This window comes from Rhinoraja longicauda, chromosome 11 (assembly GCF_053455715.1).
Source record: "Rhinoraja longicauda isolate Sanriku21f chromosome 11, sRhiLon1.1, whole genome shotgun sequence".
In the NCBI taxonomy this organism is placed as follows: Eukaryota; Metazoa; Chordata; class Chondrichthyes; order Rajiformes; family Arhynchobatidae; genus Rhinoraja; species Rhinoraja longicauda.
Genome location: NC_135963.1, coordinates 49575454 through 49589343, shown reverse-complemented (window position 1 = coordinate 49589343; position 13890 = coordinate 49575454). Strand labels below are relative to the sequence as shown.

Sequence of the window (13890 nt, the reverse complement as noted above, 5' to 3'; positions counted from 1 at the left end):
ATCTGCAATTCCTTTCTACACATTGCTCAGGAGGCAGTTTGGTAAGGAACAAGATTAGGTTTACCAGGAGACAACAGAAGCACAAAACATCCAGCGACAGATGGAAACACCTTTGCTCAATGCTAGCAGATCAGCACCGTTATTCAAGAGTAGGTGAAGTGAACAAATAAACCTGGACCGACTTGTTCAAAGCTCTTAACTTATAACTAGAATTCCTAGCAGTGCTAATGAAATAGAGATGCTAATTTATACAAAAATACTCGGTGATAAATAAGAAACTGAGTTCCATTGCTGCAGACAGTGAATAATAATTTGTAATATTAGAAATAAATATTAAATACATTCTTTTATAATACAAATTATGTCATTATAGACCAGTTAATGAAGCAGTAAATACTTAAATCAATGCAATTTTAAACAAAAGAGATTCATAAACTCAATGATGCACAGATTTCTAATAGTGTTTTTTTAACCCAATTTATGTTGAATTTGCAATAAACAGTTCACATTAGGATAACTTCAGATATTTGGTAAACCAGAAGATAAATTTCAAACTGCATTTTGTGTTGTGGAATGACCTCATTTAATCTGTTAAAGGAGCAGATGCTGGTCCCAAATTTGTTTGCTTTGAGCTGCCTGCAGAGAAGTATTGGACTGCATTATTCCTCAACGGCTGGGCTGAAGTGAAGAGCTAATGAATACTATCCATACACTCTGCTCCAATGACCAAACAGATATAAGTATTTAAAAAATAAAAACACCTTCAGCAATATGCGAATTGTGTTTACTGAACCAAACTAAATTAGGTGGATTTTGCATCTGATGTCAGCATATTGCTGCACAGTAACCTATATATACACAGCAAAATCCCATAAGTAGTAATGCCGTAATGACCAAATAATCTATTTTTATGAAAGTCAGCTGAGGGTAAACATTGGCCTTGGTATCGAGCATAAGGTACTTCCCTGGTATTATTTATATTATTCTTTGTGCCATTGGTTTCTCCTCACCATCTGAGAAGATTTTGTACGCATTTCAGGGGTTATTCTGGAGAAGGCAGGAGAATGGGGTTAGGAGGGAGAGATTGATCAGCCATGATTTAATGGCAGAGTAGACTTGATGGGCTGAATGGCCTAATTCTGCTCCTATCACTTATGACCTTGTGAAGTGTAAGATTTGAGAAGTTTTCCCTCATTCTGAAAGCAACACCAAACCAAAGAGCTGCAGTTTGGACATTTTAAACGGGAGACTGGGGCTGATAGCGGAGAAAGGCTGCGGTCAGTTTACCAAGGGATGTCACAATCTGTGGGTCCTAAAATGGTCGCAGGACCTCGTGACCAGCCACAAGAGCAAAAACCTTACAGCCCAGTCTCTAGGTTTCTGCAAAGCCACGGCCAGAACAATGGATGGGTATTGGCCATGCAGAAACCTGCGAAACCAGGTCGAAGTCCAGACACTGGGGCGCTGACATCAGCATACTCACAATGCTCCAAGCCGACCTACACAGTTCATCTCGGTGAGGGGGCACAATAGCCCATAGAAAACTACCTGGTAGGTGATGGGAAACCAGTTAAACCCATCACCTCGCAACGAAATACCAATTAACACCGTCTACCCCCGGACATAAGCGCAGATCAGAGAGAAAACTCATACATATCTTTTAAACAAAGAGATCCCAAGATCTGGCGGGAGATAGGACGGGCCAGAATTAGTATAACTGGCCACGACTTTTGGGTTTTAAACTCATGCGATGCAACTCAAGTCAAACGGATGCAGGAGGAAGAAAGGACAGGCAAGAAGAAGTGAAGTGCAAGAGAGAGGAACAGGCACGCAACTCGAGAAGAAATACTGCAAGAAAACCTGCAAGTAACGCAAGAAACGGAAGGAAGAAACTCAGGGGACAAGCACGACCCTCACGGAAAGCAGCGGAGAAACAGCACGAACAGCCAGTAACCCCAGTAATAGCCCCATGGTGAGCATGTACTCCGATCCTGCATATCCTGGACATAGTTTAGTGTAGAGGGGAGGGTGGGTTGAATAAACGTGGGTGTGTAAAGGAATATGTGTTGGTCAATTTTGCGATGTGTCGTATGTTCCCCATCTTACAGTCGTGTATATGTCTTGTAGAACTGTGCATTTTAGAATTCAGAGTAAAAGGTATTCATGTATATGTCTTGTAGAACTGTGCATTTTATGATTCATAATCAAAAGTATTCATGTAATTCGGTATGTGTCTTATAGATATGTCTTATAGAACTGTATAAGTATTCATGGACAATAGTCCCAAGCGCTCAATAAAAGCCTTTTCCATTTAAACCCTGGTCTTCAAATCTGGTCTGGTTGAATTTTTCTGCACTATAAACGCTCCTGCATCTAAGTCCAGTGTCTAGAACCGTAAGGGGTGAGTGGGTCGAACCACTCACGGGGAACCAGTGTGCGCGGCCTGGTCAAGGGATCAGAGCAAGGCACGGGGACCTTAGGTCGGGCGAAAGCTCGGCGCAGAAACCCCTTACTGAAGATAGATGGAGCCTTCTTTCGAGGTATTATCCAAAAGAATGCATGTCTTTCAATGCAGCGCATCTTTAGTTCTATGAGACCACAAACTTTGAGTTAGAAGTGTGAATGATAGAGAAAAGACTGCAGAGACCATCACAATCCTCTGTGAAATAATCAGGTCACTTACTGTTTCCCGAGTTCTTGAAATCTTTGACACAAGTTGGTTTTTTTCCACTTTTCTGAGACGATGGCAAGCAGACCTTTTGATTGCACCACAGCAGACAAGCGTGCTAGCCAAGCTGGATAGAGAAGGTGGCTGTTAAATAAAGTATTAGTAGCCTCTAGTGCTGCACACCAAATCAAAAACTTTCATTTGATCGTGAATGAACAATGAGTGACAAAATGAAATTTATATTTAATTGCGAAGAAAAGCATAAGGCTCAATAAAACCTTTTTTTTTTAAAGTTGTCATAATAGGAAACAATGGAAGTTCAATTAAACTATGTATTGAAATACTTGTGTGATGTTCAACACACACTTTATCAATCTCTCAATTAAATATCTTTGCCCAATTAAAAAGAAGGGTCTCGACCCAAAACATCACCAATTCCTTTTTTCTCCAGAGATGCTGCCTGACCTGCTGAGTTACACCAGCACTTTGTGATACGTCACCTATCTATGTTCTCTAGAGATGCTGCCTGACCCGCTGAGTTACACTAGCTCTCTGAAACATCACCTATCCATGTTCTCCAGGGACGCTGCCTGACCCGTTCAGTTACTCCAGCATTTTGTGTCTCTTCTTTAAATACATTGGCTGCAGTTTTTGCAGTGGCTTTTTTGGTTTGACCTCCAAACACATTAGCCCGCTCCGTGGATACCTTGTGTTGGAGTTGATATTTATGGCAAGATCTCTCACTGCAGCTCATTTCAACATGAAAAATTAATTCCTTTCAGTTTTTGCCTTGCAAATGACAGACTTAAAATTCAAGCCCATTATTTGACCGTCAGTTGACTTACTACTTTTTATTCCCCCCACTACCGTTGTCAATCTTAATGATATCCTTAGTTCTCTAACTAAACTTGTCATAATCAAAATTTAAAACGAAAAGAAAACTTCAGCAGTATCTTCAAAAGTTTAAAGACAATTATTGTTGTGAAAACGCATTCGATAAACATTCCTTCATCGGCCTTTGATGGCAATGACATTTCATCTCTGAACGGCCCAATAACGCACGAAAGATGATCCATTGCCACTCTGATCCTGCTCGGACAGAGTTTTTCAATCACTTTTTCATGAAATTGTATAAACCATGAATTATGCCTTTGGCTCTCACTGGGAATTGCATGAAATTTTCAGCACAGATATAGATCATCTGCCACACTCAGCCAAGCTGATGCTGATGTCTTTTGCAAGGCTCCCTTTATCCGTCTTCACTAACCCTCTTGTCGTTTCCCCACCAAAACTCTACAAATACACTCCTTGCATTTTCCTTCATAATTTCATAAAAAGAGATTTCCCCTTAAATATATCTCAATTGTTCCTTGTGTTAGTCAGATCCACTATCCAGCCTCTGCCTAGACAAAGGACCTGATTTCCTCAGTCATTGTTATATGTTTGTGAGCCATCCTCAGGAATTTCCCAGTGGTTCTAAAATGTTCAAATGTTAAACACTTCTAGAAAAAGTCATCCCAGCCTCCTCTTTGCTAATGCATAATTGAGCTATTTGACTTTTTTTTTAATTTCCTTTCTAGAAGAGCCTAGAAAATAAAATAGGAAATGGAGTCAAGCATTTAAGTAACTACATAACATTTAACAATCTCATTAACAAGGCTTCAGTAACAAACTTTTAAAACATAAAGTCTGAATAAACAAATTAAAAACGTAATTAAAATTACCTCATAGGAAATCAGTGCAAAAATATAAGGAACATATTGTGTGAAATGTTCCACGTAAAATGTATTACATGAGGGAAATGGCAGCATAATCATGTCAGCGCAGTCTCTTGCAGCTGCCCAGTTCAATCCTACAGCAGGGGCACAGGTTCATAGCAGACAAAGAACAGGACATGGGTTCCTCTGAGACATGATGGAGCTCTCCCAACAGATCAAACTGTGGCACGGTGGCGCAGTGGTAGAGTTGCTGCCTTACAGCACTTGCAGCACCTGAGTCCCGGGTTCGATCCCGACTACGGGTGCCGTCTGTACGGAGATTGTACGTTCTCCCCGTGACCGCATGGGTTTTCTCCCACATCTCCAAAGACGTACAAGTTTGTAGGTTAATTGGCTGGTATAGGTGTTAATTGTCCCGAGTGTGTGTGTGTGTGTGTGTGTAGGACAGTGTTAATGTGCGGGGATCGTTGGTCGGTGCGGATTCGTTGGGCCGAAAGGCCTGTTTCCGCGTTGTAACTCTAAACTAAAACCTAAACAATTCTCTTCTGTCATCAGTCAGTTCTCTCCTGACATTAGGTTGGAGTAAGTGAACTGAGTAAATGAAGCATCTCCATTTATAATATTAAAAAACGAACAGACAATTCATTGGCATTAAAACCTCTTGGCTGAATTCTTTGCTTTGCATAATTACTTTTGATGTCCCACCATAAAATATTAAACAGTTGGCTTTTTACTAATTTAAGGGAGACCGACCGCCTTCATGGAGGAACAGGTGGCAAATGCCAACTCATTAACTTTAAACCATCATTTGGTGGTGACACAAACTGAGATTAAATGCACATCATGTTATCCAAGGATGACTCTTCAAAAATGATGCCACATTTCTTATTATTTCTTTTTTCCCATCTTGTGAAGCAAATGGCATATTAAATCTCCAGAACTGCAGGGAGCAATAACTTGGGCAACCATTGTGAATACATTCTACACACAGCCACCATAATACAGAACAAGTACCTCAGACTATAATTATTTTGAAGGGGAAGGGAATTGCAGGGAAATATCACCTCCCCTAACAGAACATGCTCAAGGGGATCCTTAATTTGCCGTGTCGTATTCCAAGTTGTTGTGCATTTGTGATATAACAGTGATAATGTCCGTAGAGGGGGGAGCAAATGTGCAGTTTTCATCCTTCACAGGTTCTAGTAGCAGCAGCAGCAGACAATTGCAGTCGTTTTTTTTTTGCGTTTATATTTTTTTTACACACTCTTTTGTGCACAATTTCGTTGCTCTTGGCAAGAAAGTTTCACATGTGCTCACCCTGTACTAACCATCTCCACATTAAAATGACAACAGAATTTCCAAATTAATTGATCGTATGGACTAAATATTTAGGCAGCAGAACTATAATTAATGAAAGGTTGACATGACATTCTTTACTTAGCAGTCTCCAATTAAATGGCTGAATTAATCAATAAAATAGTAAATAAATAGAAGATATTAAATAAATAAATAAAACATGGATTTTAAAACATCCTTTAAAAGCTAATTTTCCCATCAAAGTCGGTAAATTTTGTGATGGAAAATAACAGATAATCAACAGGTCAGGCAGCAAGTGTGGAGAGAGGAACAAAGTTAATGTTTCAGCCAGGGTCCTTTCATCACAACTCAGTGAAGTTGGAAATCCGGCACGATTTAAATTGCAGAGAAGGGGTGGTGAGAACGATGGGAATGTCCGTGAAGAGCGGATACCAAGAAGGACAGGTTGCCACGCCTGACAGAGATGAGGGGAGACATTTTGGTGACTCAGTACGAGGGCAAAGGGATTTGTTGAGTGTGACCAGAGGTGTCCCACTCAGGGTGAAGCGATCGGCCCTCAACATCGGTTCGAATCCCTGCAGGTGTGGTGCTGAGAGGATGGGGAAGGTATACTGGTCACATATGACCTTTTTGAAGGTAGCGTAAATGGAGAGAGATTATTGGAAACTCTGCAGAAATGAAAATAAAATGCTGCCAGTATGAGATGCAAAAGATTGCAGCTTCTCAAAAATGTGAAATAATATGGTCGATGTCCTTTCATCAGAACTGGCCTGTTGTGATACAGGGGGCAAAGGCCGATTCTCAGTTGTAACATGACCCGTCAGAACTTATCTCCATTTTCCATGAGCTTAAATTGAACGTGTTGGGGAATTTAGAAGGATGAGAGGGGATCTTATAGAAACATATAAAATTACAAAAGGACTGGACAAGCTAGATGCAGGAAAAATGTTCCCAATGTTGGAGGAGTCCAGAACCAGGGGCCACAGTCTAAGAATAAAGGGGAGGCCATTTAAAACTGAGATGAGAAAAGGCTTTTTCACCCAGAGAGTTGTGAATTTGTGGAATTCTCTGCCACAGGAGGCCAATTCACTGGATGAATTTAAAAGAGAGTTAGATAGAGCTCTAGGGGCTAGCGGAATCAAGGGATATGGGGAGAAGGCAGGCACGGGTTACTGATTGTAGATAATCAGCCATGATCACAATAAATGGCGGTGCTGGCTCGAAGGGCCAAATAGCCTCCTCCTGCACCTATTTCCTATGTTTTCTATGTGACCCAGGCTGAACAGAGGGTTCACAGTGGGCATGGAGAGAAAGTTGCAGGTGCTCTGGCTGAGATTTTGGAGTCATTACTAAGTACGGGTAAGGTGCAGGGAGACTGGAGGGTGACAAATGTTGTGCCTCTATTTAAGAAAAGCTACAGGGAAAAGACTGGGTACTACAAGTCAGTGAATCCAGCATCTGTGGTTGGTGTGTTACTAGAGAGTATTCTGTGGGATAAGATATACATGCATTTGGATGGACAGGCGGCAATTAGGAATACTCAGCATAGTTTTGTATGTAGGAGATAATATCTCATGGATTTGATTGATGTGACCAAAAAGGTTGATGAGAGCAAAGTTGTAGATGTTATGTGGATTTCAGCAAAGCACTTGACAAGGTTCCACATGGTAGGCTGCCCTGGAAGGTTAGATCACATGGGATCCAAGGAAAGCCAGCCGACTGAATAGGGAAATGGCTCCCTGGAAGGAAGCAGAGGGTGATGGTTTTTTGGACTCGAGGCCTGTGACTAGTGGTTTGCTTTCCGGGTTTGGAGCTGGGCCCATTGCAGTTTGTCATCTATATCAATGATTTGGATGAGAATGTACAAGGCATAATTAGTAAGTTAGTAAGTTTGCTGTTGACACTAAAGTGGGTGATATTGTAAAATCGCAAAGATGGTTGTCAAAAATTACAGCAGGATCTTGATTCACTGTGACTAACAAACTTTCACCACTCACTCAGACAACACCATCACCACTTGTTATGATTTGACTTTCTGGGTCTCCACGTTACCGTTTACATTCCCCTCATTCTCTTCTTCACCCCCGCTTCCCTCCCCCCCCCCCCCCCCCCCTCACTTCTCTGCAATTTGTTGCCTGTTGACTTCTAGCCCTTCTTGGTTCTGAGTACTGTCATTAATCTGACGTTGCCTCTGTTGTGCTCTACACAGTTGCTGCCTGATGTGCTGAGTATTTCCACCATTTGCAGTTTTAAAAAACATTTTTGTTTACTTTGTGAGGACTCATTCAAATGGTACAGCAGAACTCTGGACAGTCATGGCACAAGTGGAAGACAAACTTCCGCCTGGACTTGCAGGGAAGATGAATCTGCTGGGACTTGCAGGGAAGATGAATCTGCTGGGACTTGCAGGGACGATGAATCTATGCTGAGACTTGCAGGGAAGATGAATCTGCTGGGACTTGCAGGGACGATGAATCTATGCTGAGACTTGCAGGGAAGATGAATCTGCTGGGACTTGCAGGGACGATGAATCTGCTGGGACTTGCAGGGAAGATGAATCTGCTGGAACTTGCAGGGAAGATGAATCTGCTGCTGGGACTTGCGGGGAAGATGAATCTGCTGGGACTTGCAGGGAAGATGAATCTATGCTGAGACTTGCAGGGAAGATGAATCTGCTGAGACTTGCAGGGAAGATAAATCTCTGCTGGGACTTGCAGGGAAGACAGGCCTAACTCAAAATGGCTTTACTAATTTACGGGAGAGTTGAGGAGACATTGAGAGGTTCTGTGAAAAGGAAAGAAAACGTGAAGCAAAAATGTGAAAACAAATATCAGTGTCCCAACACACAGTGTTCTAAAATGTGGAATCAAAAAGAAGAAAATATTAAATCAAAATCTTTGTAAATCTTGCACATATATTGTTCGGTATGTGTGATTTCATTAACATTCATTATTTATCAAGAGTTCGTCCAAGTGATTTTTTTTCTTTCTCGGGGATGCTAACATTTATTTTGCTGCTTGAACCATTCTTCTTGTGCAAACTCACATTGTAAGCACAGGCAGAGTACCTTACCACCACAACAGGGTACCAAGCAGCTCGAAAGGATAAGCAGGGACAGAATGACCTGGTTTACAGAAATAATTGAAATTTGCAACCCACGGATACAAAAGCATGAGATCTCAGGTGTTGTAATTATTGCTGTGCAAAGACACGTGGGGTTGATGCTAAGTCTATTATGCACAATAGTCTAAGCACCAAGCACTTATGCACTAAGTCTATTATGCACAACATTGACCGACCGGGCCACAGGTGGTGTAATGGACCCAGCTGAGACTGGCAAATGTTAGGGATGATGTGAAGGTCCGTTGAGGGGACTAGAATGGATCCCGGGAAGTGCAATTTCTACATACATTTCGTATTAGAAAAACAGGATTGTTCTCCGTGGAGCAAAGAAAGTTGAAGGGAGATTTAATGCAAGTGAAGAAAACCATGACTGGTTCAGAACGGTGGATAGAGGACAGCAGTTTCTATTAGTGGATGGCTCACAGACCAGGAGGCATAAACTTAAAACTTTGGGGAAAAAAGGCACAAGGGGCTTGTCAGGATAAACCTTTTTACTCTAAGTAATTAGGATCTAGATTTCACAAACTCTTAAGGGTGGTGGAAACAGACTTAATCAATACCCTCAAAGGGTACTTTAGACAGAAAAGCTAGTAGGACTTTGGGCAACTAGCAGGAGAATGAGACTGATGATATACATCTACCAGGAGCTAGCATACAGTTGATGGGTTGAATGGCCCCCTGTACCCGATCAGGCCGATTAAACGATTCATTGCCTTCTGTCAACATTTACACAAGAATGTTCCTTCGCTGGCACAAGGAGAAACCTATGTCAGACCTTTTTTCAGAAGCTTATAAAAACCATGTTAGGCTTGCCACTGAGAATGGAAAAAAAGTTTAGGGTTCAAATGCATACGTAGCAGGACTTCTAATGTGTTCAAAACTAAAATTTACACTATTCTGTAATGGAGCCACAGGTACAGATATAGAAAGAAGGGAAGAGATTGAACTTTTTCTCGCCTTCCATCACAGTGAGGAATGTGGAGGAGTCACTGTGGTGGATGTTCATGTTAACATGTATTTTGAGTGTCCTGTTGCTTTTTATTGTTACGACATTCCTCGTATGTTGCAAAACATACTTGGCTGATGAATGTGATTGTGATTGTGAAATACATGCATATTCATTTACTAGGATAACATTAGCCCTGTTTCAATGACGGCATTTGTAAAAATGCAATTTGTCACACTTTACCTGAGGGATTCAGGGTGCGATCAAGGATATGAAGAAGTAGAAGAAAGTTTCCTTTCTTATACCTCCTCTTACACCATGAAGCACACCTCTAAGTAGCTGACCGGTTTGGCCACCTTGCATGTGTGGAATTTAGACAATAATCTACAAATTCTTACACGCTTTGAAAGCCGTACGCACAAGCGTTTATACAGTAGACACATAGACCCAGACAATACAATAAGATAATTATACATAAAATTGCACTTATATAATACAAGAAAAAGACATGACTGTAAAACACAACTGTAAAATATGTAATATGTGTGCAACTGTCCATGTTATCGAATGATGAATGGCCATGAGATTTGTTTTAGTGCTTAGCTTTACTAATACCCAGTATTTAGTTTTCAGTAAATATTTTTCCTCCACTTTGAGATCCATATCCCAAATAGATCCAATCAGCATCTTCAGAACAGAAGGAAGACCTGGATTTATGCGAGATTAAAAGTGCTGACCTTGCAAGTTCTGTTGCTGGGATAGAAGGAACATTTTCTGTCAAACTTCAACTGCAGGTGAACTCAGAGTACACAACAAAGGGCTAATATATAGGTCACTTTTCGGGTCGAGGCCCTTCTTCAGACTAAGGGGAAAGGGAAACGAGAGATATAGATGGTACTTGGAACAAATGAATGAAAGATATGCAAAAAGCAACGATGATCAAGGAAAGTTGGAGCCCACAATGGTCCATGGTTGGCTGTGGGGTAGGTGATAACGAGTTGATACACACTGTACATGTTGCTCCACAGCCAACAATGGACCATTGAGGGCTCCACCGATCATTGATCATCATTGCTTTTTCCATATCTTTCATTCATATGTACCTTCTATATCTCATGTTTCCCTTTCCCCAGACTTTTTGAAGAAGGGTCTCAACCCAAAGGTCAGCAAATTAGCCCTTTGCTGTGTACTCTGAGTTCACCTGCAGTTCTTGGTTCTTGGTTCTTGGACCTCCAAAATATTCCAAATGGAATTTAAACTGGTTTAAGGGTCTTGACCCAAAGTTGAAGGGACTTGACCCAAAACGTCACCTTTGCATTTTCTCCAGAGATGCTGCCTGACTTGCTGAGTTCCTCCAGCTTTTTGTGTCTATCCTTGGTGTAAACCAGCATCTGCAGTTCCTTCCTACACAAAAGGCTAATGCATTTTCGGTTGTTATTGGAATGGCAGAATTTCGAGCTTCAAAAGATCTTTCAGAACTAATAGAAATAAGCCGTGTATTAATTTTTTTTTTTACAGACATCCCAGAGTTGGATTGAATTGGCAGCAACTTTCTATGAAATTAATAAACTATCCTAAGATAATTTATTCATATTCAATGTAATATTATTAAATTATAATATTTTGAATGAAAGCATCTATAAAAATGTAGTTTATCAAATTTACCTGAGGGATTCATGGTGCGATCAAGGAAATGAAGAAGTAAAAAACTATGACTTCCAACCTCATTAGGAATCCACGTGAGCTGAAAAATAGAAAGTGTCTGTCCATTAGCAATCTAATAGTGCAAATTACTACTCAGCAGCCTTTGTGAAACTAAGCACAACAACCGGTTCAGAACAAAGTTGACCAAAGGAGTTTAACAAAAGGCCATTCTCATTCTTGTTCTTACAGATACCAGGGGGCGCTGCACGATGGCTGCTTCGCCTACAGTCTCTGTCCTTTTCAAACTCTTTTTGTTATTTTTGGTAAGTTTTAAAAGTTTGTGTTAATGTTCTCTGGTTTGTTTTATGTGGGGGGTGGGGGAAACTTTTTTTCAATCTCTTACCTTGCCGGAGATGTGATTGTTATCCGGATCATATCTCCGGTCGCTCTGCGGCCTAATATCGTGGAGCTGGAGGCTTTGCCTGGGACTGACTTTGAGCCCTCGCGGGGCCGTGGACTTAACATCTGAGTGTGCGATTCCTTGCCTGGGATCGACGCTCCAGCACGGCCTGCAGACTTTAACATCAGGAGCTCGCAGTCTCGGGTTGAGACCGGTTGGGATCTCCAAGCTGCACGAGGTTCGAGCAGCCCCGACCTGGGGTAGATCGCCCGGGGTGGGGGAGCTGAGATCCCCTCCCCCATGCAGGAGCTTGATCGCCCTGACGAGGAAGGCCTGACCGCCGACTACGGGAGTCAAGATCATCCCGTCAACGGAAGGTTAGAGGCCCCCGACCGCTGGAGAACAACGAAGGGAGAGATTTAACTTCTTTTCACCTTCTATCACAAGAGGAGTCACTGTGGTGGATGTTCATATTAAAATGTATTTTGTGTGTCCTGTTGCTTTTTATTGTTATGATGACTGTATGGCAAATGAAATTCCTCGTATGTTGCAAATCATACTTGGCTCATAAAGTACGGTTGTGATGATGGATGACATGTGATACAACAATAACATCGTTGCTGACACTCAAGGCTCTCAGCCTCTGCCAACCTGTAACAGACTCAAAAGGCAGGTGAGAAAACTCCCCATGTGGTGAAGTATGGGGTCCTAAGGTCACCTGTCTCTCCCCAGCACGATCCAGGGGAGCTCTCCAGAGGTGAGCTGCTCTCTGTTAATTAGGGAAGATGAAAAGGGGCTACGGGGACTTTGAACGGGATCATTGCACGCCTGTCACACACAGCGCCAGATGTGGTATCTTTGCCTCGATGGCTAATTGCAGAGATTCTAAAGCCTGTGCAAGTCATGTCTCCACTCACTCATCTACTGTATTACAAATGTAACAAATGCGCATATCAATGGATTACTGTGGAGCATGTCCTGTAGACGGACTCACTCATCGGATTTGTTATTACGGGCTTAGGTCACCGCACAGTCTAGATAGGGTGACAGAAGGAGCATGTAATGTAGAACAGTGCAGCACAGTGACAGAGGGCGTGCAGCGGTAGAGTTGCTGCCTTACCGCGCCAGAGACTCGAGCTCAATCCTGACTGCGGGTGCTGTCTGTATGGAGTTTGTACATTCTCCCTGTGACCTGCGTGGGTTTTACCGGGAGTTCCGGTTTCCTCCCACACTCCAACGACGTACAGGTTTGTAGGAAAAATTTAAATCGAAGGTAGACATAAAATGCTGGAGTAACTCAGCGGGTCAGGCAGCATCTCGGGAGAGAAGGAATGGGTGACGTTTCAGGTCGAGACCCTTCTTCAGACTGATGTCAGGGGAGGTGGCGGGACAGGTTTGTAGACTAATTGGCTTGGTATAATTATAAAATTGTCCCTAGTGTGTGTAGGATAGTGTCAGTGTGCATGTAATCGCCGGTCGGCGTGGACTCAGTTGACCGTGCTGTACCACTAAACTAAACTAAAACTAAAAGGTTATGTCCAGATGATCATACAAACAATGTTTTTGCAACCTGCAGAAAGTTTACCTGTTTAAACACCACTCTCTCTCTGGCCAAATACTCTGGAAACTTGAACTCAGAATTCTGGTGTCCTCTGCATTTTATCTGCTGTGCAGTATTAATAAACCTTCCACTGTAGTCTATTCCAATGACCTATGAATGATAATCAAAATAAATTGACGTAAATCATGGTGCTGGATAAGACATCACAGTGAAGAACCACTTCAGCCTGACAGTGAGATATGGGCTCCACATTATATTGGAATATGGGAGTGGTAGGGGGTTCCTTAACTTGCAACAAAACTGTACAAATGTTCAAAATGTTCAAAATTGTACAAACGTTTACCACACTTTGAACGGGGGGAATCCCATTACTGTGTAGGAAGGAAGTTAGGAGGAGGGGGAGTTCAACGAGATCTGGGTGTCCTAGTGCATCAGTCAATGAAAGGAAGCATGCAGGTTCAGCAGGCAGTGAAGAAAGCCAATGGAATGTTGGCCTTCGTAACAAGAGGAGTT

The 13890-nt window shown here is 42.0% G+C and overlaps 1 protein-coding gene across 5 annotated transcripts in view; it reads right to left on the bottom strand.

Moving 5' to 3' along the window:
• Positions 1 to 13890, bottom strand: part of LOC144597892 (uncharacterized) — a 66489-nt gene that overhangs the window by 7122 nt on the left and 45477 nt on the right. For 3 of the 5 annotated variants that reach the window (XM_078407652.1, XM_078407653.1, XM_078407651.1), the window contains 3 exons: positions 13402 to 13527; positions 11438 to 11516; positions 2684 to 2795 (listed from right to left, as the gene is read on the bottom strand). In XM_078407652.1, the coding sequence (XP_078263778.1) occupies positions 2684 to 2795; positions 11438 to 11516; positions 13402 to 13527 (317 nt within the window). Of the gene's footprint in view, positions 1 to 2683; positions 2796 to 7831; positions 8488 to 11437; positions 11517 to 13401; positions 13528 to 13890 lie in introns of those variants that run through there. The other 2 variants (XM_078407654.1, XM_078407655.1) reach the window with 2 other exon arrangements.